The 22,267-nt window shown below is 48.9% G+C and overlaps 1 protein-coding gene across 2 annotated transcripts in view; it reads right to left on the bottom strand.

Moving 5' to 3' along the window:
* The window catches only part of CA12 (carbonic anhydrase 12), a 60,640-nt gene extending 44,197 nt beyond the window's left edge, over positions 1-16,443 (bottom strand). For both annotated transcript variants that reach the window (XM_050796012.1, XM_050796011.1), the window contains exons 1-2: positions 15,637-16,443; positions 9,534-9,554 (exon numbers count right to left, since the gene is read on the bottom strand). In XM_050796012.1, coding sequence (XP_050651969.1) covers positions 9,534-9,554; positions 15,637-15,721 — 106 coding nt within the window. In that variant the 5' untranslated portion in view covers positions 15,722-16,443. The remainder of the gene's footprint in view (positions 1-9,533; positions 9,555-15,636) is intronic.
* Between the last annotated feature and the right edge of the window lie 5,824 nt (positions 16,444-22,267).

Here is a 22,267-nt window from a genome sequence, read left to right on the forward strand (position 1 = left end):
GGACATCACCTCCCCCAGGAAGCCTTCTTTAATCCTTTCCTCCAAAATACTGGTGAGGTCTCTCTCCTCTGTACTGTAAGGCCCTGCTTACTTGCTGTGTCCTCCAGATTCTTAGTCTTATGATGGTAGGGACCAAGCCTTGTCAACCATTTCCTGCGCACCCATACTTATCCATTTCTTTAGTCCAATATTTGGCGCTTAGTATTCACTCAATAAATATTTGTGGAATGAATGTGAACCATTTATCTCAGGCAAGTTGAAAACTTTGGTTGGTTTTTACATCTGCCTTTGATTAATAACAAGTGGGAAATTTTAAACCATTTCATTACTATATAAATTTGTTTAAAAACTCTTTAAATCATGGTATCCATGTGGTGGGGGAAGGTAGAATAAAAGAGTGGTGAAATGGAGGATACCACTAGTCTAAGGCTCTTTCTAGATGAAAATCCAGAAATCTATTTGTTACAAGGTTTTGGCTCAGGATCAGGAAATAAGATCCCCAAGCTAGAAGGGTAACACTAAGGTGATTATTTATTTATTTTATTTTATTTTTTGAGATGGACTCTTGCTTTGTCACCCAGACTGGAGTGCAGTGGTGTGATCTTGGCTCACTGAAGCCTCTGCTTCCCAGGTTCCAGCGATTCTCCTGCCTCAGCTTCCCAAGTAGCTAAGACTACCGGGACATGACACCATGCCCGGCTAATTTTTGTATTTTTAGTAGAGACGGGGTTTCACATGTTGGCCAGGCTGGTCTTGAACTCCTGACCTCAGTTGATCTGCCCACCTCAGCCTCCTGAAGTGCTGGTGGGATTACAGGTGTGAGCTGCCTTGCTTGGCATCTTTTTTTTTTTGAGATGGAGTCTCGCTCTGTCACCCAGGCTGGAGTGCAATGGTGCGATCTTGGCTCACTGCAACCTCCACCTCCCAGGTTCAAGCAATTCTCCTGCCTCAGCCTCCCTAGTAGCTGGAATTACAGGCTCCCGTCACCATGCCCAGCTAATTTTTGTGTTTTTAATAGAGATGGGGTTTCACCATGTTGGCCAGGCTGGTCTTGAACTCCTGACCTCAAGTGATCCACCCGCCTCGGCCTCCCAAAGTGCTGGGATTACAGGCGTGAGCCACAGCGCCCAGCCAACGTGGCTTCTTTAGATTTGCAGGTCATAGAAGAATAGACATTTGCTCAAGTTGGAGACATCAGTTTGCCTCTGGGCTTCCTGGTGACCAAAGCCAAAAGAGTAAACAGTAAACACTGCCTCATACTTGCTTCAAAACTTTGTTTCACGACATTGAGAGTTCCATCTTTTCTCCTTTCTCCATTTCTGATAGAGTTTCCAGAAAAGTGGTGTGCCAACGAGGGGCCACCCTGGGAAGGCACCAGGCCCCACTTGCCAATGCCACCATAACCTTATGTAAGGAAATCTCACTGTCATCTTTACCGAGGAGACTTTGCAGAGCCCTGTGTCCTAGAAGGAGGGGGCAGCATGTGCCATTTGTCCTGAATCTGCGGGTATCATTCTGAGAACTGGATGGGCTGCATCCATTTCACCCAGAATCCATATAGCTGACCTAGTCACAAGCTAATAATTGCAAAATTGTTTAAAAAGTTAAGATGAGCTAAGTGATCCATGTATTTGGAGTTACACCAGCTCTGAGTCAACCTTTATAGACTCAAGGAGGTGGCAGCTAGTATTTGTTCCTTCCTGGTTGTCATAAATTGAATGCTTGTCAGGTAATTAGAAAGTTTTCTACTTAAATGAATACTTATATAAACTAAAAAAACTGGTGCCTAAATTACTTTGTTTTTACATACTTGTGATAACGACCCAACATCACCAAAAAGTATATGTGAACCGTGAATTAAGTGCAAATTGGAAAAAGCTGTAGTTCAAGATCTGACATGATTCCCCATCATACTTCTGTGCTATGTCAGACCAGGTGCACACTGGCCGTATTTTTATACCGTTTTGCCTCCACTGTTTTCGGTATTGTTGAAATTAATCATTTCAGCCCCTTTCTGTGTGTTCTTAGCATCTAACATGGTGCTTCTCTGTATTTGTGGAATAGCTACCATATTTCATTGCTTCTCGATGCAATTGATAACACGATATATCCCAACTTCAGAGATGCTAAAATGTGGGGAAAGTGGACATCTTAGAACCAATAAAACAGGACCTTTGACTGTAGCAGGTGCAATCTCTCTTTCTTGGCCTGGTGGTGTGGCCCCTGGAAGAGTCTGGCCATGGTGCCTGGGCTCCACCGTGGTGCCTACACCCTTCACCCAGCAGTTGCCCCTGCAGAGGAAGAGAGTAACGGACCAGGAAAGAGGCCCCTGCTCCTTCTGAGACTGCAGGATCCCGTGGAAACATTCTCTGACCTCTTCTCTTCCTCATGGAAAACCAGGACTTTCTCCCTCCTGCCTGCAGCCACCTTCACACTCATGCTTTGAATTCAGGCTTTTTGCTTGAAAGCTTTCTTTTGAGCAGGTTCACAGGGCAGCTCACTGGCTCCTCCTCTTAAGGGGACAGGTTGCCAAAGTCTCTGGCCGGCTCTTGGAGAAGCCGTGCCCTGCTGTCACCTGAATGCCCAGGACTCAAGACCTGCAGGTAGCAAGTCGGAGCACAGCCATAGGCCTGAAGGGCCCTGGCAGGACAGCCCCCCAGCTCCTCCTTCCTCCTCACCTGCCAGCCCGCTGCACCTGCGGTTCCAAGGCTTGCTGCTGCCCCAGTGGGAAAAGGGCACTGCATGGGGCTAGGCTGGTGTAGCTCAGAACCCAAATAGCTCACCCCAAGTTTCTTCCTAGGCTCAGGCCTCTACTCCTGAGCCCCAAACCAGGCTCAGCCCCCATGGGCTAGATAGGGAAGCAGAGGATTTGCCTGCTCTCTGGGAGTCTTCAGGAGCATGGCTGAGGCGGCCATGGTTATGGAACCTTTCCAGGAAGGCACCAGGGAGATGAGACCTGACTTCACCTTGGTCTGAAGGACCAGGCTAGAAAGGACATTCTGGCCTGTGAGACCCTTGGGACAAGAGCTTGCAGTCCTTGTGATTTTTACATTCCTTTCTTACTCAAAAAGGAAATACCTTTTGTTTATTCAAAATATAAAAGGAGTATTTCCTGGCTGTAAAAACTCACAATTCAGAAAAGTGTGAAGCAGAACCCCTCCTAACAAAAACAGAGCTCTCATGTGTTTGGTGCTGTAGAGTTTACAAGGCCTTTCCCTCCATATTAGTTCATTTAATCTGCACCATAGCTCTGCGAGGCAAAGAGAAAGAAATGACAATCAGCTTTGTGAGTATGTGCTAGGCCCTGTGTGAGCCTCTCGCCATGTGTTATCTTATTTGATCCTTACCACAACCCTCTGAAGCACAGCTGGGATTCTCAAACTTGAGTGAGCAACAGAATCACCTGGAGGACTTGTTAAAACAAATTCTTGGGCCCAGCTCCCCAGAGTTTCTGGTTAGGAGGTGGGCCTGGGATGGGCTGAGAATTTGCATTTGGCCTCAGGTGATGCTGATGCTGCTGGCCCAGGAACCACACTTGGAGAACCACTGATGTAGACGCCATGACTCTGATCGTGTAGCTAAGGAACCAAGGCTCAGAGAAGTCGTTACTTTCCTAAGGCCCACGGACAGAAACGCCTAGCAGGTATTTCCATGGAGGTCCGCCTGGTTCTGGGGTCTGTACAGTTTCTGCTTCTTCCTCCTGGTTTTCTGCCTCATCCTCTGTTCCACTATGCCTGTCTTTAGGAACTAATGCTAGCTTCCCTGTTTTTAACTCAGCTGGTGAGGCCAGCTGTGAACACCAAAATGTAGGCGTTTTGGCAGCCACAGGCCGAGAGCCTCCAGGATACGCACAAACCCCAATTCTGCAATTCAGGAAAGATGAGAAGTAACTATGAGTGGGCAGGCCTTACCACATCCAGACAGACCCTAATGTCACAACTTCAATTAGAAGTAACTGGAACCTCAGCACAGATTTAATCCAAGATAGGGGGTCGGATCGCTACCCTCAGCAGAAATCCATGGGACTTGGGGATAGGGTTTCGGCGTGCTGGTATGAAAACCAGGCACGGCAATCACCGCTGTAATCCCAACACTTTGGGAGGCCAGGGTGGGGGGCTCATTTGAGGCCAGGAGTTCGAGACCAGCCTGGTAACATAGCCTGTGTCTACTAAAAAATTTAAAAATTAGCCTGGCATGGTGGCACATGTCCTAGCTACTTGGGAGGCTGACACAGGAGAATCCCTTGAGCCCAGGAGATGGAGGCTGCAGCGGGCAGAGATCATGCCACTGCACTCCAGCCTGGGCAACAAAGCCCTGTCTCAAAAAAAAAAAAAAAAAAGAAAAGAAAAACATATCTGGGCTGGGCACAGTGGCTCATGCCTGTAATCCCAGCACTTTGGGAGGCCAAGGCAGGTGGATCACCTGAAGTCAGGAGCTTGAGACCAGCCTGGTCAACATAGTGAAACCCCATTTCTATTAAAAATATGAAGATTAGCCGGGCGTGGTGGTGTGTGCCTGTAATCCCAGCTACTTGGGAGGCTGAGGCAGGAGAATCACTTGAACCTGGTAGGCAGAGGTTGCAGGGAGCCAACACGTGCCATTGCACTCCAGCCTGAGCGACAGAACAAGACTCCATCTCCAAAAAAAAAAAAAAAAAGAAAAGAAAAAGAAAATCATGTCTGGAGTTTTCTGGCTCTCCTAAGAGTACTTTGTACCCCTATTCATCCTCAGGATGGCAGCTGGGCGTGGCAAGAAGTGGCTGGAGTGTTTTGAGATGGCCAAGCCTCTCTACTTTGATAGAGACAAGAGCCCTTGGTCTATTAATTGCAGGTGCTCTCTGCTGTTTTGAGTTCTCCCCTGAGCCCTCACTGCAGCCTGCTTTTTATATTGCAATTCAGGTGTGAGGTCACACAGTGCCCTTATCACTGCTGAAGAATAGAAAGTCAAGAGTTTGCTTCCTGGCCTCCTTTCATGTATTCCATTTCTAGTTCTGTGTGGGAAGAGGTTGAAAGGGTGTCTGGAGCCCCAAGAAAGTTCATTACAGAAACTAAATATTTCCAGATACAGGATAGAAGGCAGGTGGAGGCGCGGGCCTGGAGGACTTCAGGGACATGAGAATGAGGTTTGCCCCAGTGGAGGATCTCACCCTGCTTTCCAAAGGAAATTCTTTAAGACGGACAATCTATTGTCTGGGAGACGAACCGAGGAGCACAGCACAAGGAACGCACAGCGCTGCCAGGGTCACACCGAGTCCTGCCACAGCCGAGGGCTACAAGGGCCGGCCCACCACAACAGAGAACTGAGCAGGCTGACCTGTAAGCAGGTGCCACCACAGCCACAGCCACAGCCACAGCCACAGCCAGCCACCTGGCACCCCCGGCCAGGCCACCCTCTTTCCAAGGTTTCCTGAACAGGATGGAGGGACTGGTCTCCCAGGTGCCCTGTGGGGCTGTGACAGGGGTTGGCGCACCCCGCAGGAGAAAGGCTTGTCATCCATGTTCTTCTGCCATCTGGAAAGCCTTTAAGACTTTCCAGATCTTGAGCAAACAGGGATTTTCATCTGTTTCTCAACCAGCTTACATCGAAGAAGCAGCAAGCCAGTATCTGATATCATCAGGGATGAAACACCGCGCCCATTCTCAGATCGCATGATGTGCTCTCGGGTCTAGCTCCAAGACAGTCATTCTTTCTGGTTGCTGTGTTTTGAACACACTGGGTTTTTTGTTTTTTGTTTTTTGTTTTTTTGGTTTGTTTTGTTTTTGGGGTTTTTTTTGGTTTTGTTTTGTTTTGGTTTGGTTTGATTTTTTCTTGGGGAAGGACTAAAAAAGCTGTCAGTGTAAGGATGACTGTCCCAGCCAGCTGGAACTTTTAAACTCTTTATTGAATATGAAATACAGAAAAGTGTGTAGCCCATAAGCAAACAGCTGGATGAATGCTCAAAAACTGACTGCAGCACCCACACCAAGGACCTGAACCTGCCCACAACCCTTCCTGCCTCCTTCTGGTCATCTTCATCCCACACAGGGCACATATTCTGATACCTTAGCCGGCTAGAGTTTGTCCTTAGCTCATATGACAACCTGACCTGCAGCTGCCCTCAGTTCAGAGTAAGTGAAGTTGCCAGGCTCAGCGGGATTGATGCGGGACTGATTTCGGGCGGGGAGGGTCCATGTCACACCATCCCCAGCCTCTCTCTAGTGATGCCACCTCAGCCATGCTAAGCCCAGCAGACTTTCAACTGCTGCTTCAGCACCCTAGGAGGAGCGCAAAGAGGTGGTGCTGGCCCCATCTTGGCAGTCAGATGGTCGTCCTCTCTCCAGGGAGGAGCCGTCCATGCAGTCAGCCTGGTGACTCAGCTATGAGGATGTAGGGGTAGAACTCCCTTTTTTTGTACTTTTAGAAGTCTTACCATACCTTGTGTGCCAGACAGTGGGAGGCCCCTGGAGAATGACTCAGCAGTGTACGTGCAGAGAAGCTGAGTTCTACACCTAAGGAATACCAGCACGGAGCCTTTGGTTGAACTTGCCCCATTCAGTGCGGCCCTTACTGCCTGGAAACTTTCCCTCCAGCACTTATGCTGGGCCCTCTGTCTACCTGTGCAACTCTGAGCACAGGTGCCAGCTGCCAGTCAGGACATAAGGAGGAGCTAGCCAGGACCCCAGGAGGAGTTTGCCTCCTTAGCTGTCTTCCTTCTGTCCTCTCCTACACGTCCCCTCTGAGGGCTGACTCCACATTACATGTGCCCGTGTCACTAATAAAAACCAGACTTGCCTTTGTGCTTACCCCATGCATGTTCATGCATCATTAGACTCTGCCCTCTGCTTCCTCAGCAAAGAGCTGCTCTAATTGTGCGGGGCAAGAGGGACAGAGGGCTGGCCAGAGCTAGTGGTCAGGAAGAAATGCTTCTGGACGGGTCAATGTGGCTGCACTGAGAGGCCCGCCCTCAGTGAACACCACGTCATGATGAAGTTAAGATTTTCTTCCCAGCCAGGCGCAGTGGCTCATGCCTGTAATCCCAACACTTTGAGAGGCTGAGGTGGGCGGATCACTTGAGGTCAGGAGTTCGAGACCAGCCTGGCCAACATGGTGAAACCTCATTTCTACTAAAAATACAAAAATTAGCCGGGCATAGTGGCAGGCATCTGTAATCCCAGCTACTCGGGAGGCTGAGGCAGGAGAATTGCTTGGACCCAGGAAGCAGTGGTTACAGTGAGCCAAGATCATGCCACTGCACTCCAGCCTGGGTGAGAGTAAGACTCCAAAAAAAAAAAAAAAATTTTCCTCCCACACCTTGACACAATGTCTCTGTTCCCTGTCGCCATCTCATTCTGCCCAGGTGGGCTGTAACAGAGAGACAGGACCCCGTGGAGATGTGATCTGTGTTTCTATCATACCTGAGAGGCCAGCAGAAGAGGTGGGACAAGTTTCCTCTGATCTGGCTGGACAGATCTTGGGAACCATTGGTCAGTGATTCTCTGAGAGAGTGCAGCTAACAGTCAGTCGGGGAGTGTGTTAAGCATACAGGTTTTTCAGGCTCCCTCTCTTTCCCAGGCCTAGCCCAAGGCCTAGAAATCTGCATTTTGGGGAAGCATTCCAGGTGATCCTGATGTGGGTGACCCCAAGCCGTAGTCTGAGAAACACTGGTCTAGACAACCCCTCACCCAGGTTCCAGATGGGGAAAGTAAGGTCCCACGGCTGAAATGGCTCACTGGGGATCATACGGAATAAAGCCCAGAACCCAAGTGCCACTTCTTTCCATGCCTGTCACCTCCCACACACAGAACCTGCCATTCTCAGTTTGTCAGATCTCTTGTTCTGGCCTTGCCTTCCCCCTCACTGCCACCACTATAAACTGGATGTGAAGACACGTAACTGGGTTTCTCCAAAGGCCGAACACCTTCCTACCTCCCTCCCATCCTTCCCCCTCCACCTCCTACCACCAAGTAACTTCCTAAAATACAGACTTACTCCTTGCCCTGCCCCCTCCAGGAGCACGACAAAGTGGGAAAGGCCTGCTCTGCCCCTCCACACCTCCCATGTTTGACCCAGCCTATCTCTCTGACCTTAGAGCCAGTGACTCCGCTATAAACCCTTTTCCACATGCTTTCCTCGAACACCACCTTACTCTTTCTTGCTTCTGCTCATGTGATACCATTATCGCCTTAGCCAACCGCACCTCCTCCCTGCTCACCGAATCCTCCTTATCCTCCAAGGCCCAGGTGAAAGCCCTCCTCCTCCAGGAAGCCTTCCCTGACCATCTAGCCCTAGCACACTCATCCTCCTTTGAGCACTCAGAGCTCTGCAGCATTTGTTTATGATGTTATTATTACCTATTATGTTCTGCTTTGAATTGTGAGCTTTAAGTAATTCCCAGCTACGGACCACAGCCTACCCTTCTATTACCCACCCACTTGGCAATGGGCTGTGCACATAATACATACATAAGGGATGTTAGAAATAACGGAGCCATGCAGTGCTAGGGCTGAGGGGACCTTGGCCTGTAGGTAGCTGGTTGGTCAGTTCAGTGACTTTTCTATGCATCTTGGGCTGGTGAACCTCCAAAGGCTGACCTGTGCAAATTGGTATCAGATCTTTCTCCGGACGGTGCTTGCACTGTAGTCATCAACTTCCCACCTGTCCCCACCCACAGCCATTGCATCCCGTGGCTTTAACTTTGATCACATCCCTACTTGCTTAAAATGTCTCCCGTGCCAGTGAGTCAGTTCCACCCTTCTGCTACCAAAACAATCGGTCTTGTGCATCTTCTGTGGCTGTGCCCCAACAAGACGTTATCAACACTCCCGCACTTGCCAGGGGACTCGGGTGCCTGGCCTGCCACATCCATTCCAGCCGGTGACCAATGTCTAATTCACTGCAACTCTCCAGCTAAGCTGATTTCCAGCTGCTTCTCTGGCAGGTCTGCCAGACGGGGCTAACGTGCTCTTGAGACAGTCCCACAGAAAGCCCGGGCAACAAGCACACTTCGTGTTCCTCTCGCTCCATTTAAGACAAGCATCCCTCTTTCACTAAGGACTGACCAGCACCTCCTCATCCATCGCTAGCTTACAATCATGGCAACAAGAAGTTAATTCTAGACATACTGACAGCTTAAGTTCTGGGACCTGAGCCAAACTTTCAGAAAGGAGCCCTTTCTTCTTTGTTTATTATAGGATATGTGTCCTGCAAGGGAGAAAGGCTCTCTCCTGCCCAGGACCCTTGCAGTCTGGAGGTGGGGCAAGTTACCTCCGAATCTTGGAGGTTTGGTAGAAATCCTTGCCGGAATCTGAAGGCTTGATGCTATGACTGACAGTCCAGTGTCCGGAGCAGGCTCTCCTGCCTGGAGAAAGTGTGGTACGCAACCCAAGTTGAAGCGTTCCTAGGAGATGCCTTTGTACTCTCTTTCTAGAATACCAGAACTGTTCTTCTGACCCCTCAAAATCACCTCCACAGAGCATGAAGTTTCTGTATTTCTCATTAAATACAACCATTTCTGTTTCCTTTTAAACAAAAAAGTATTTAAAGTCTCTACTTACCAAGATAAGTCCACTTGGAACCTACAAAGAACAAAACACAGTAAGTAAGTACAGTGGAACCAGATGAGTAACGGAAAATACTACAGATTTTATTTTGATATGAGTGAAATTGAAAAGGAGGTCGATGCCCAGAAATTGAAACTTTTTTTGGGGGGGGGGGGTGGAGTTTTGCTCTTATTGCCCAGGCTGGAGTGCAATGGCACAATCTCAGCTCACCGCAAACTCTGCTTCCTGGGTTCAAGCAATTCTCTTGCCTCAGCCTCCTGAGTAGCTGGGATGACAGGCATGTGCCACCACACCCGGTTAATTTTGTATTTTTAGTAGAAATGGGGTTTCTCCATGTTGGTCAGCCTGGTCTGGAACTCCCGACCTCAGGTGATCCACCCACCTTGGCCTCCCAAAGTGCTGGGATTACAGGCGTGAGCCACCACTCCCGGACAAATTAAAACTTTTTCTGAGTCTGCATCAGAACATCAGCTTCTCAGGGCAACTGTGCTCCAAACAGCAGCACAGGCAGTTGGTTCATGCAGGGGCTCATAGAAGCAGGAGGGGGCTTGAGTAGGTGCCTTCCAGACATCTTAGAGAAGCTAAACTTTATTATCTGAATAATAATTTCATGTGGCTCAAAACCCAAAAGCCATCAAAGGGTATATACAGTGAAAGCTCTTCCTCCCACCCTATCTTCCCTGCTTCCATTAGAAGCCTTCCATTAAGGAGGCTAGCAGATGATCGGGAGCCCGTTCACAGCCTGGCTGCACACACATGCGCACTGATCGCCCGCTTTCTCCTCACACAAACATTGGCACACTGGAAATAGGGTTCTGCGTCTTGCTTTTTCACACTTTACATTTTCTCTCTCTCTCTCTCCCCCCCCCACTCTTTCTTTCTTTCTTTCTTTCTTTCTTTCTTTCTTTCTTTCTTTCTCTTTCTTTCTCTCTTTCTTTCTTTCTCTTTTTCTTTCTCTTCTTTCTTTTTTCTTTCTTTCTTTCTTTCTTTTTCTTTCTCTCTCTCTTTCTCTTTCTTTCTTTTTGTGAGACAGGATCTCACTCTGTCACATAGACTGGAGTGCAGTGGTGTAGTCGCAGCTCACTGCAGCCTCAACCTCCCGGACTCAAACAATCGTCCCACTTCAGCCTCCCTAGTAGCTGGGACTACAGGTGCACACCACCACATCTGGCTAATTTTTGTATTTTTCATAGAGATGGAGTTTCGCTATGTTGCCCAGGCTGATCTCAAACTCCTGGGCTCAAGTGACCTGCCCACTCCAGCCTCCCAAAGGGCTGGGATTACAGGCATGAGCCACAGCACCCAGCTGGGAAAAAGGTTCTATTTGAGGAAGCTGCTATCTACATCTGAGTTAGAATTCCAGGGGTAGTAGGAATGTGTAGGCAAAATCCTGCCAGAAATAGAACAAAAGTCACCTACTACTTCCCACTCCACACCCTTCATGCATAAAGGTTCTTCGTTCCTATGTCAAAAAGGTCTTTTTCACAAGTGCAGAACGGTGCTCTTGTGACCCTGCTTGCCGGCCTTCCTCTTCATCTCCGAGGAGGGGACCCTGAGTAGAGACGCATCCCACTGTGTGTCTCAGGGCACTCATCCAATGAGGGGACTCTGCAACTCCTAAATCCCTCCCTCCCAACTTTTCCCAGGGTCTCTATGGTTATCGGCCCACGAAGGTACTGATGGAAAAGCGTTTCTCTCATGGGAATTAGTTTGCAGTAAAACTTAACTGACAAGCAATCTGGTCACTTATCACCCCTGGCATTTCCTACTCAAGCAAATTGTGTTTTTTAAAAGTTAAAAAGTGAACTTGCCTTTTTTTTTTTAAGCTGGTTAAATCTCATATTTTTTGTTATTCTGTTCCATTTCTTTGCCTCCGTGTTTGTAATTAGTTTCATTTTTAATTTTCAAATGTAATTGGTAATTTTTATCAAATTACACTTGCACATGGTTTAAAAAGTCAGATGGTTCTCCAAGGCTGTTTAACAAAAACCTCAGTTCCCTGACATTCCCTAACCGTGTACGGCTCCCTAGAGCAACCACTTTGGATCTTTTTAAAATGAATCTTTTGCTGTTATCTCCGTATCTCCATATAACATGCTAATACTGTTTTACCTTGATTGTTTTAGGTTTGGGAATTATTTATTGACATCCCACTCTGGAAGAGGAAGAGTTTAGATCTCTTTCTTTTACTTATAGCCCGTCTCCTATATATAGGTGAGGAAATGAAAGTCCACCAAGGTGAAGTGTCCTGCCCAATATCATATTCCCATTAAGAGGAGTCCCACCACATTTACCATTAATTTACCATTAGTGCCGTGAACTTAGGGAATCTTCAAATCTCCTCAATCTTTGGAGTAGTTAAGTGGAGGAGGCCAGAGCCCCTGGAGGATCTGATGAGTATTATGGACCTCTCCCAATAAAAATGTCCCTAAGCTGGCCGGGTGCAGGGGCTCAGGCCTGTAATCCAGCACTATGGGAGGCTGAGGCAGGCAGATTACCTTAGGTCAAGAGATTACCTTAGGAAGAGGGAGAGCAGGGAAAGTAGGGAAGAAAGGAAGGGGAGGGAGGGAGGCAGGAGAACAGGGAAAAGCAGGAAAAGAGAGAGAAGGGAGGGGGAGTTGCCCCAGAGTGAGACCAGCCTGGCCAACATGGTGAACCCCTGTCTCTACTAAAAATACAAAAATTAGACAGGGGTGGAGGCAGATACCTGTAATCCCAGCTACTCGAGAGGCTGAGGCAGGAGAATTGCTTGAACCTAGGAGGCAGAGGTTGCAGTGAGTTGAGATCATGCCATTGCACTACAGCCTGGGCCACAGAGCAAGACTGTCTCAAAAAAAAAGAAAAAATTCCCTAAGCTTAGACACACACATTTTTATATACAATTCATTTCAGAAGGTCCACAGACCCCCCTGAAACCAGCTATGGGCACATTGAGAGTTGAGGGTCCAAGATCAACCTCTCTTGAATTAGTAATTGGATGAAGACATTCAGAACCATAGGGAAACCAAACTTGTATGTGACCCCCAAGTTTACTGCTCACCCCTTTGCTGAAACAACAATGAAAAGAAATAAAGAAAGCATTTCTTTAAAACCAAGCTATAGAAGACGTAAAACCTCTTCTGGACGTTTTTCTTCAGTCTTTTGTGTGAGGGGTTCACTAGTAAGATGTAATCCCGGACTTTAGAGATATAATAAGCCAGATCATTACTTCTTAGCAAGCAGAACAGTTGTAGGCCCAGGATGTAAAATTCCACAAGTAACAGAGGAGTTCACCCTTACTTTTCCCCTGAGGAGGCACAGGCCACTCCAGTGATCCTGGAGGCCACTAGAAGCACATCTGCAGCCTGAGCACTGCTACTTTGCCAGCAGTTTGCATTGCACCTGCTCTCATTCAAATCACAGCCTTACACCCTACATCTTCTTCTATCCTCCCCACAGCTTGCTGATCGAGGTTTTTCCTGTTGTTGGAGCTCCCATCCTCAGATGAGGCCTCAGCATCACACTCCGGAAAGTTCAGGGATAAAAGTCAGAGTTGACACCTGGGACTGTGAGGTCTCAGTGATGACATAGAACTGGGGACTTGTTGAAAGGCAGCAGCCTTCAGAGCAACATTCCCTGCCCTCCTCTCTGTGAGTGAGCTGGCTTGGGACTCCAGACTTGGCACGTTGGGTATAAATGGCAGTGTCTAGAGGGGCTCAGGAGCTGGAGAAGGGGAGAAGCGGCATTGTAAAATGAAGGTGAGGATGGCGAGTCAAGGGGGTTCATCGGGTGAGGATCAGGGCCCCAGCTCAGATCTGACCTCAGGAAGACTTTCTAAAAGTGTGTGTATGTGTGCGTGTGTGTGTGTGTGCATGTGCATGAAAGTGTGCTTTATTCAGGAATTGCACCCCCTGGTTCCCCACCTCTAGCTGTAAGAACAGAAGGCTTAACAGGATTAAACTGATTCCACAGGCAAGGCCAGACCAAGGCCTCGGTGGCATCCTGAGGGAGCAGGCCCTTCCTGGAAGGGAATAGTTTTCTTCCAAAGGAAGGTTATCTGTTCCATCTGGGAAACCTGGGAGGCTCAACCTGAAGCCTGTTAGAACCTGCAGACCCAGCTGGTACTGAGCAGGGAGGTTCCCCTGGAGGGAATGCCTGAGAAAATGATATTTACCAAGATCCATATCAGAGGTCCTGGGCCCTGCCTGCTTCCTGTGCTGGGTGCTAGAACTTTTCCTGAGTAAACATCACCTGGGTAGCCCAAGACTGCCTGGCTCTCCACACCAGGTTTGCGCAGAGCAAGCTCTGCAGAATTCACTGAAATGTCCCCCCAAATCCACGGCAACTAAGAATTCCAAGGGTTTCTCCAGAAGACACTTGACTTCACCTTATTATGCTCCCTCCTGGGCCCCTGACATTGTTCTTGAACATTCTCCAATGCTGGAAGTTTAAATGCACCAGGCAGAGGGCAGACCGCACTTTGACCCCATTACTCTGCTTAACTCCTCTCCACCCCCAACTTTGGGTTCATACTGACATTCTACACCTCAGTGATTTTTGCTTTGACCTGTCCTCTAAGGCAGTTAAAAACCCGAGGAAGCTGCATGAGAATTTACAGAATAAAAGCTGTGTTCTTAGAACCCAGGGGTAGGCAGGCTCCTTCCTCAGAGTGAGGTGAAAGTGGAGTTTTGACTGCAAGCTTCCCCAGTCCCAACTTGGAGAATTGGGAGAGGAGATAGGAAGGAGGGAAAGGGAGAGGGGAGGAAGAGGGAGAGCAGGGAAAGTAGGGAAGAAAGGAAGGGGAGGGAGGGAGGCAGGAGAACAGGGAAAAGCAGGAAAAGAGAGAGAAGGGAGGGGGAGTTGCCCCAGAGTGAGAGGAGCAACCAGCTATAGGAAAGAGGGCCAACTAATGGCTGTTTCTCCCTTTTGTCTTGGAGCAGTTTAGATTTCCAGGGAAACTTTGGACTCAGTGAACCTTGCGTAAAAGGAGGATACATGTAAAGTTTGTGGTTTTAAAACTTGATTTTTTTACATCACTTTTACATCACTTTTACATCACTCCTTTCTCCCACCTACCTTCTGTTTCTCCCTGACCAGATGAGGGAGATAATATCAAACATATCATGCCAGCTAGTCGATTGGAATTTAATTAAGAGTTATCCAAAGCCTGGCTCCCCTGCCCTTCCCCATGGGCACCGTGACCTCCAAGAGAGGAGGCTCAGAGCTTTTATGCTGCTGAGCAGGATGTATTTCCCACCACTGCTGCCTAGCCAGGAAGAATCCATTTTCAGCCATTAAAATCACTTTCGGTCCAAAATCACTTTCTTGTTCCAAAAGATTAACGAACCAGTCTTGGCTGTACCCAAGTTAGCTCACTGGCCCCGCATGAGCCTACAGTTCGGGTCCCCCCTGCCACCTCCTCCTGCCACCCCACTCAGCCTCCACCCAGTCCCTCAGCCTCCAGTCCTTTGGGATTTAGTGTTCTAATTACAATCAGAAATAAGGGTGTGTGTGTGTGTGTGTGTGTGTGCGCGCGCGCGCGCGTGCATGCATGTGTACGTGCACACACATGTACGTTCAGCATAGTACAGCCCTCCTGGAGAAAAACAATGATTAAGAATGGGATGCATCATCCCTTTGACTTGTAGGTAAGACTTAACGGTAAAGATCCTGTTATCCAAAGAAAAGCGCCTACCACCGTCTGCGGATTCTGCACAGGGGCACAGCAAACCTTTCTCTGTGCTTACCCCACTCAGAATGCCACAGTCACCTCTCTACTTTCAAACGTGGATCGGGGGAACACTGTTTTAAATCTTGTCTTTGCATCTCCTCCCTGGTTAGCAAGTTCGCAAGCCACATCTTCAGAGCTGGCGGTGCTCGGGAGTACACGCAAACATTTTAGCACTAAATCTGCGCCAACCGCCACTAGAAAGCAAAGTGCTTCCAGCCCCAACCTTAGCAAAGGAAAACGGAGCATCCTTTCTTGAGACTGTACTATCTGGTACTACACCTTCCCTGCTCCCCCCAGCAAAGATTTTACTTTATCATTGAAGAGCCTTCAGTCCAGGGGCGGCTGAGCGCTCAGGAGTGTTAGGAAAGAAGCAGGCGGAAACTTTACCGTTCGCTGGGGCCGGGCTGGAAGGCTGTTCCTTTAAGATCACCAGCAGGAGCACGGCCGCCGCGTGCAGGCTGCTCCGGGGCATCTTCGCGGGCTCCTGCAGGGCGGGCGCGGGCTGTCCCGGGGGCTCCCGGTGGCCGCTCACGCTCCAGCCGCACACAGGGACCCCGTGCGCGCAGCCCGGGTGCCGTGGCGAGCACGTCCGCCCTTCGCTCTCCTGGCTTCCCCGGGCTGCTTTTATGGAGCAACTCAACCCCAAACACTGATGTCATCGTGCGGGGAGGGGGTGGGGGAGGAGAACGCCCTGCCCACCGGAGGGCTGGCGCCCCAGATCCTAGGTGAGTTGTAGCCTTGACTTCGGCCGCGCTCTGCGGGTCCCGGGCGCTCCTCCGGGCCAGGGCTGATCTGGGAACCCAGTTCTCCGAGGAGCTGCTGGCAGGCATGGGTGAGATCCGCCTGCCTCCAGAAGGGTGCGTCTAGGGATCCTGTCAGTGGCATGCCCTTGGTCTGTCACTGGTCCTGTAACAGCCCACTGTTCACCTTGCCCGCTGCTTAGACAGAGCCCATTTATCAAGACAGGGGAGTTGCAGTGGAGAAAGTAATTCACGCAGAGCTTGCTGTGCCAGAGACGGGAGGTTTTCCTTCGTTTGTTTGTTCGAGATGGAGTCTCTGTTGTTGCCCAGGCTGGAGTGCAACGGAGCGATCTTGGTTCACTGCAACCTCCGCCTCCCGGGTTCAAGCGATTCTCCTGCCTCAGTCTCCCGAGTAGCTGGGATTACAGGCGCATGCCACCACGTCCAGCTAATTTTTGTATTTTTAGTAGAGGTGGGGTTTCGCCATGTTGGCCAAGCTGGCCTTAAACTCCCGACCTCATGTGATTCACCTGCCTTGGCCTCCCAAAGTGCTGGGATTACAGGCGCCCACCACCGCGCCCGGCTAATTTTTGTATTTTTAGTAGAGACAGGGTTTCACCATGTTGGCCAAGCTGGTCTGGAACTCCTGACCTCAAGTGATCTGTCTGCCTCGGCCTCCTAAAGTGCTGGGATTCCAGTACTCAAATCAGTCTCCTCAAGCATTCCGGGAGTTGTTTGTTCGTTTGTTTGTCGAGATGGAGTCTCCCTCTGCAACCAGGCTGGAGTGCGGTGGCGCGATCTCGGCTCACTGCAACCTCCGCCTCTCCGATTCAAGCGATTCTCCTGCCTCAGCCTCCTGAGTAGCTGGGATTACAGGCACGTGCCACCATGCCCAGCTAATTTTTTTGTATTTTTAGTAGAGACTGGTTTCACCACGTTGGCCAGGCTGGTCTTGATCGCTTGGTCTCGTGATCAGCCCAAAGTGCTGGGGTTACAGGCTGCGCCCCACCTCTGGGAGTTTTTAAAGAGTATTTGGCGGGTAGGGGCTTGGGACTTTGGGAGTGCTGATTGGTCAGGTTGGAGATAGAATCACAGAGGGTTTGAAGTAAGGTTTTCTTGCAGTCTTCTGTTCTTGGGTGGGATCCCAGAACTGGTTGAGCCAGATCACACAGGGTCTGAGTGGTGTCAGCTGATCCATCCAGTGCAGGGTCTGCAAAATAGGTTTTACAATAGTGATGTTATCTCCAGCAGCAATTTGGGAAGGTTTAGACTCTTGCAGCAGGGCCCCTAAACCATAATTTCTAATGTGGTAACTAATTGACTAGTCTTACAAAGGCAGCCTGGTCCCCAGGCAAGAAGGGGGTCTTTTCAGGAAAGGGCTATTAATGATTTTGTTTCTGAGTCAAACCATAAACTGAATTCCTTTCTAAGGTTAGTTTGGCCTGTGCCGGGAATGAACGGAGACAGCATAAAGGTTAGAAGAAAGACTGAGTCATTTAGGTCTGATCTTTGTCACTGCCATAATTTCCTCAGTTACAATTTTTGTAAAGGCTGTTTCAGCCCTACTCAGAATCCCCCAAGCACAGTGCTATTTGGGCAAAAGCCTCCTTCACGCTTTTTTTTTTCTTCACGTGCCCGTCTGGACTTGGCACAGGTTAAAGAACTGGACAAGACAGCTGTGCTCAGATGAGTTCAGTGCATCCTGATTAGGTTCTTACCTTCCAAGTTTAGATGCAAAGAGATGAACTGAGAATAGGAGAACAGCACAGTGGGGTACACACGAAGAGCTTATTACAATTCCCCCTAGTAACAGGTAAGTAGAGGGGGCTCATGCTAGTTCAATACATCATTCCGTCCTCACTAGGAAGCTGGGGGAGAGGGTTCCTCTTCTGGGGTGGCAGCAGAAGAAAGGGACTTACATTATTCACTGAGGACCTGCTGCGTCAGGCACTTTTTTGGGGGCTCAGAACACAATACCCCAAAGTAGGGCACTTTGGCATGCTGAGTACTTTGAACTGAAGGAAATGAAAAGGCCCCAGAAACAAGGTCTCTCTGTCCTTCTCCCATCCTCCTGTCTCCTTTCCCTCCTTCTCCCGCTAAGTGAATGGCAGAAAACAGCATCCCTCCTCCCCAGGCAGCTCATAGAAACTAGAGCCCTCTCCTCCACAGCAAGCATAAAACCCAGAGCGGCCACTCTCCCCTCTCCCTTTTCCCTTAAAGACCCTCATTCGGGAGGGGTCCTGCCCCACACCCAGGAGAAAGCAATGCTACACAGAGAGGTCAAGAAGAATCGGAACAGACAGGCCTCGCTGGGTTCCCCTCAGCCTATCACTGTGAGATCACACCCTTCTGTCCAATCACATTTCTACACAGCCATCCACATTCTTCGTCCAACCTAAGCAGAAACACAGTTCTCCCTGAGTCTTTGGGTCTTCGTTTCTGAAGTCTCTTGTGTCACATAAAACTGAGATAAATACAGTCATTGTGCTTTTCTCTTGTTGGCCTGTCTTGGTATTTGAGTGTCAGCTGTGACCTTTATGATGGGGGAGGAAAGGGATCACACCTTTCCATCCCTACAGGCTGTGCTAGATCTTGTGTATCTTGGTCTGGCTCAGTGTCCAAGCTCTGTTTCCAGTGCACATTATCATCACCTGTTGCTCACTTCTGCCCACTTTTCTCACAGGTCTGAATGCTTTGAAATGTGTGCACGCCACTATCCAGTCATACACATGTGCTTCTGATGCCTTTTATATTCAGCCCATGTCCAGTTGTTAAGTCAAAAGTCTTCTTAACCTGCTGCCCCTAATACCCGCTAAATCTTCCCGCTGCTGTTGCCACCACTGTGGTCATTTGTGCTTCTGGCTTCCCCGGGCCCTCTGCCTGTCTCTGCACTGCTGCAGGTGCCAGGCTCAGCTTCCTCCCCTCTCTATGATTCTACCCGCTGCTGCCTATGCATACTGCTCAGGCCACACGGGCTGTGGAAGGGTGTCCACCCCAGTCCTGGTACAGGACCCCTGGGTTTGTGATCTGGCCCGTCATGCCCTCTTCTCTTGGCCACAGCAGCCAGACAGGCCTTCTCTGATCTCACGTCTGTGCTGACCCTCAGCCTGTGCACACTCTCAGGCCAACCTTACTGACCAATGAAGCCACTTGTCCGTGGTGGGTTTGGAGGGATGGAGTAGCTTCTCCTCCAAGAGCCACCAGGAAGCAGATGCCACCCACATTAGGGTGTTACTGCTCTGTCCCTACCAGCTCAGCTACTGTGTGGGTTAATAAAGGGCTTTGAAGTCTCCTTAAGGAAGTTGTTACAAAGACAATCTTGTTACAAGCGCTTCCAGACCACAGTAGGCTTAGGGATAATCTTTTCTGCCTGATAGAGAGCCTCGAGTGAGCTCTGGAGTGGTGCAGGAGTGTTTCTCTTGTTCTGATTTGTCATCGAGGGCAGTCTGTCTGTTTAGAAGATTAAATGGACTAGAGGAACACAGCTTGGGGAGAAACCGCTGCAGGCTCAAAGAGGCAGAGACTGAACCTGTGGAGGGGAAATCACTCGTTGCGCATGTCACAACCAGTTAAAAGTAAACTGGGCCATGCACACACATCTGGCATTCCCACTCCAGGTGTTCACCCATCATGTCTGTCTAAACATTAAGTTCAATGTCTCCTTGAACATGTACCTCTAAGTGTTCTCCAGAGATCACCAGAGATGGAGAGGTTAAAAAGGCAGAAACAGGCGGACTTCATAGACCAGTAAGGCTAGATGGTGAACTAGGTTTCACAGACAGAATGAACAGGGCTGAGATGTTTACTGCATGTCTGTGTCAGAAACTTGGTCAATTAGTAAAGAATGGATAGCAATTAAAAGGGAATTGAGCATGTAAACTGAGACCCAGTTGCCCTAGTGCTTTGAGAGAATTATTATTATGAATGGAACGACTACAGGTATTCAAGTTGAATGTCAAGGATCCCCCCTGACAAACAGCACAGACCCAACCAGCTTAAGTTCCCAGCTCTGGGAATCCTTTGTCTGCTTCCTGAGGCTTGTGCAGATGAACATGCAAGGGCTTGCTGTGCCATCATCAGCTGCGGCTGTTGTCAGCCAATAAATAACCCATTGCTCAATGAGTTAGGGTAGAAAGTAGACCTTCTGCACTCAAAATGTGGCAGTTGGCCACCAAATGACATGCCTAGACAGGGAATGGTACCCCCTAGGATGTTACCATCAGAATAGACATGAAGGTGAGGCTGGTGAGTCAAGGGGCAGAGAAGCAGGAATGAACAAGGATTTGGTGTTAGGAAGTCTGGGCTGGCTGAAGTGCCTGCCCCACCACTTCCTCAATGGCTGACCTTGACAGTGATGCAAGCTTTCATCCTCTGTAAAGTGACGGTGTAATCCATACCCCCGGGTCATCATAGAATTGATATATGGTTGGAAGGTGATAAGGCCAGTGAACATTTTCTTCATTCATTCATTCATTCATTCATCTTCTATGTGCCAGGCACTATGCTAGGCTCTTGGAGAGTGCACAAACATAAAACAATCTCATGGATAACTATATAATTACAATTCTAATAAGTGCAATAGAAGGTTGAGACATAACTGAGAGGGGCCCACTCTGTCCTGAGGTGACAGAGTGGTGAGGAAGGTGAGGCGGTGAGGAAGACATCGTCAGTGTAAGGATTATGTTCTATGACTTCATAAAACCTTTGAAATGCACAGCACATACCAGGCTCTTCTTTCCCAAACCTAGTGCCATTTGGTGGCATTTGCCCCGACATAGCAAGTTGTTAGCCTTTCAGGCATTAAGGTTAGGGTATAGAGAATTTTGTTTCTTAAGGTGATAATTTTATTTCTTAAGATAAGAATGAACTCTTCAAATGGTGTCACTTAGTTGGGAATGCACCTTTATATGGAGCTAAAGAAAGGACTGCAGAGAGGAAAATGGACATTTATTGCACCTCTGTTTGCCTGCCACTGTGCTTGGCGCTTTATTCTTACAACAACCTGCAGGGATAGTGTTAGGTTTGCCATTTTATAGATAAGGAATCTGAGGCTTGGAGAAGTTGAATCTTTTCTAGTTCATGAGGAATCCAGATGATTTTGTCTCCAAGGCCCAGGCAGACCCTTTTCATGGCTGTCCTACAGATGCCTCAGATTGGTACGTTTTCTTACTGGGTGCCTCTAAGAGGAGGATTCTCCAGTTTTCCTTCTTTTCTTTTCTTTTTTCTTTTTTTTGGACAGAGTCTCTCTCTGTCACCTAGGCTACAGTGCAGTGGTGTGATCTCTGCTCACTGCAACCTCCGCCTCCCGGATTGAAGTGATTCTCTTGCCTCAGCCTCCTGAGTAGCTGGGACCACAGGCGTGAGCCACCATGCCTGGCTAATTTTTGTATTTTTGGTAGAGACGAGGTTTTACTACGTTGGCCAGGCTGGTCTTGAACTCCTGGCCTCAAGTGATCTGCCTCCCTCAGCTTCTCAAAGTGCTGGGATTACAAGCATGAGCCACCATGCCTAGCCTACGGTTCTCCAATTTTCCAGATGCTGTGATCGTTTATTTGTTGATCAGAGGCACATGTACCAATTCTAGCAATTGAATAATGTTCAGCAGGGAATATGGCTGTGTCTGAGGGACCAAGGGACCCTGTATCATACTCTCTGATGAGTGGATAGAACATTTGCCAAAAGGAGAGCTCAGAGCTTTGAATCGACACAGGTCTCAAGCAAAGGAAGGAGAATGTGAGCCATACCACATAGCTCTTTTGTTATATAAAACAGAGCTCTGCTTTGACCTAGGAAGGCCAGACAAGACAGAGGCAGAGAGGGAATGGGGAGGAAGGGAGAAGAGGGAGGAAGGAAGGGAAGAAGGAAGGAAAAGGCCACATGGTATCCTTTGGGCAGTGGCTGAGGGAACCTCTAGGCCAAGACTCACATAGACCTATTGATCTGGGTACCAAAGTCTGTGTTTTAAAATATAGCCAGTTTTGTAGTTTTATTCACATTTGCTTCTTCCCCTTCACAGTAACGGCTTGGAGGCATAACCCCTGTGTGAACCCTGGCTGCCCGGCTCGATTTCAAGCAGGATCAGTTGGAGGACAGCGTGACCTGGAGGAAAGGATGCCAGGCTTCTGACTCTGCCAGGAGCCAGCAGTGGAACGTCAGCAAGTCTTTTACCATGTTTCTGCTTCTGTTTCCTAATCCGTAAGTGGGAATAAGAATGTCTAACTCCACACAGGGTTGGCAGTGGAAGGAGGCCGTATACGTGGGATGAGAGCGCTATGGGA

The sequence above is a fragment of the Macaca thibetana genome, chromosome 7, assembly GCF_024542745.1.
Source record: "Macaca thibetana thibetana isolate TM-01 chromosome 7, ASM2454274v1, whole genome shotgun sequence".
Classification (NCBI taxonomy): Eukaryota; Metazoa; Chordata; class Mammalia; order Primates; family Cercopithecidae; genus Macaca; species Macaca thibetana.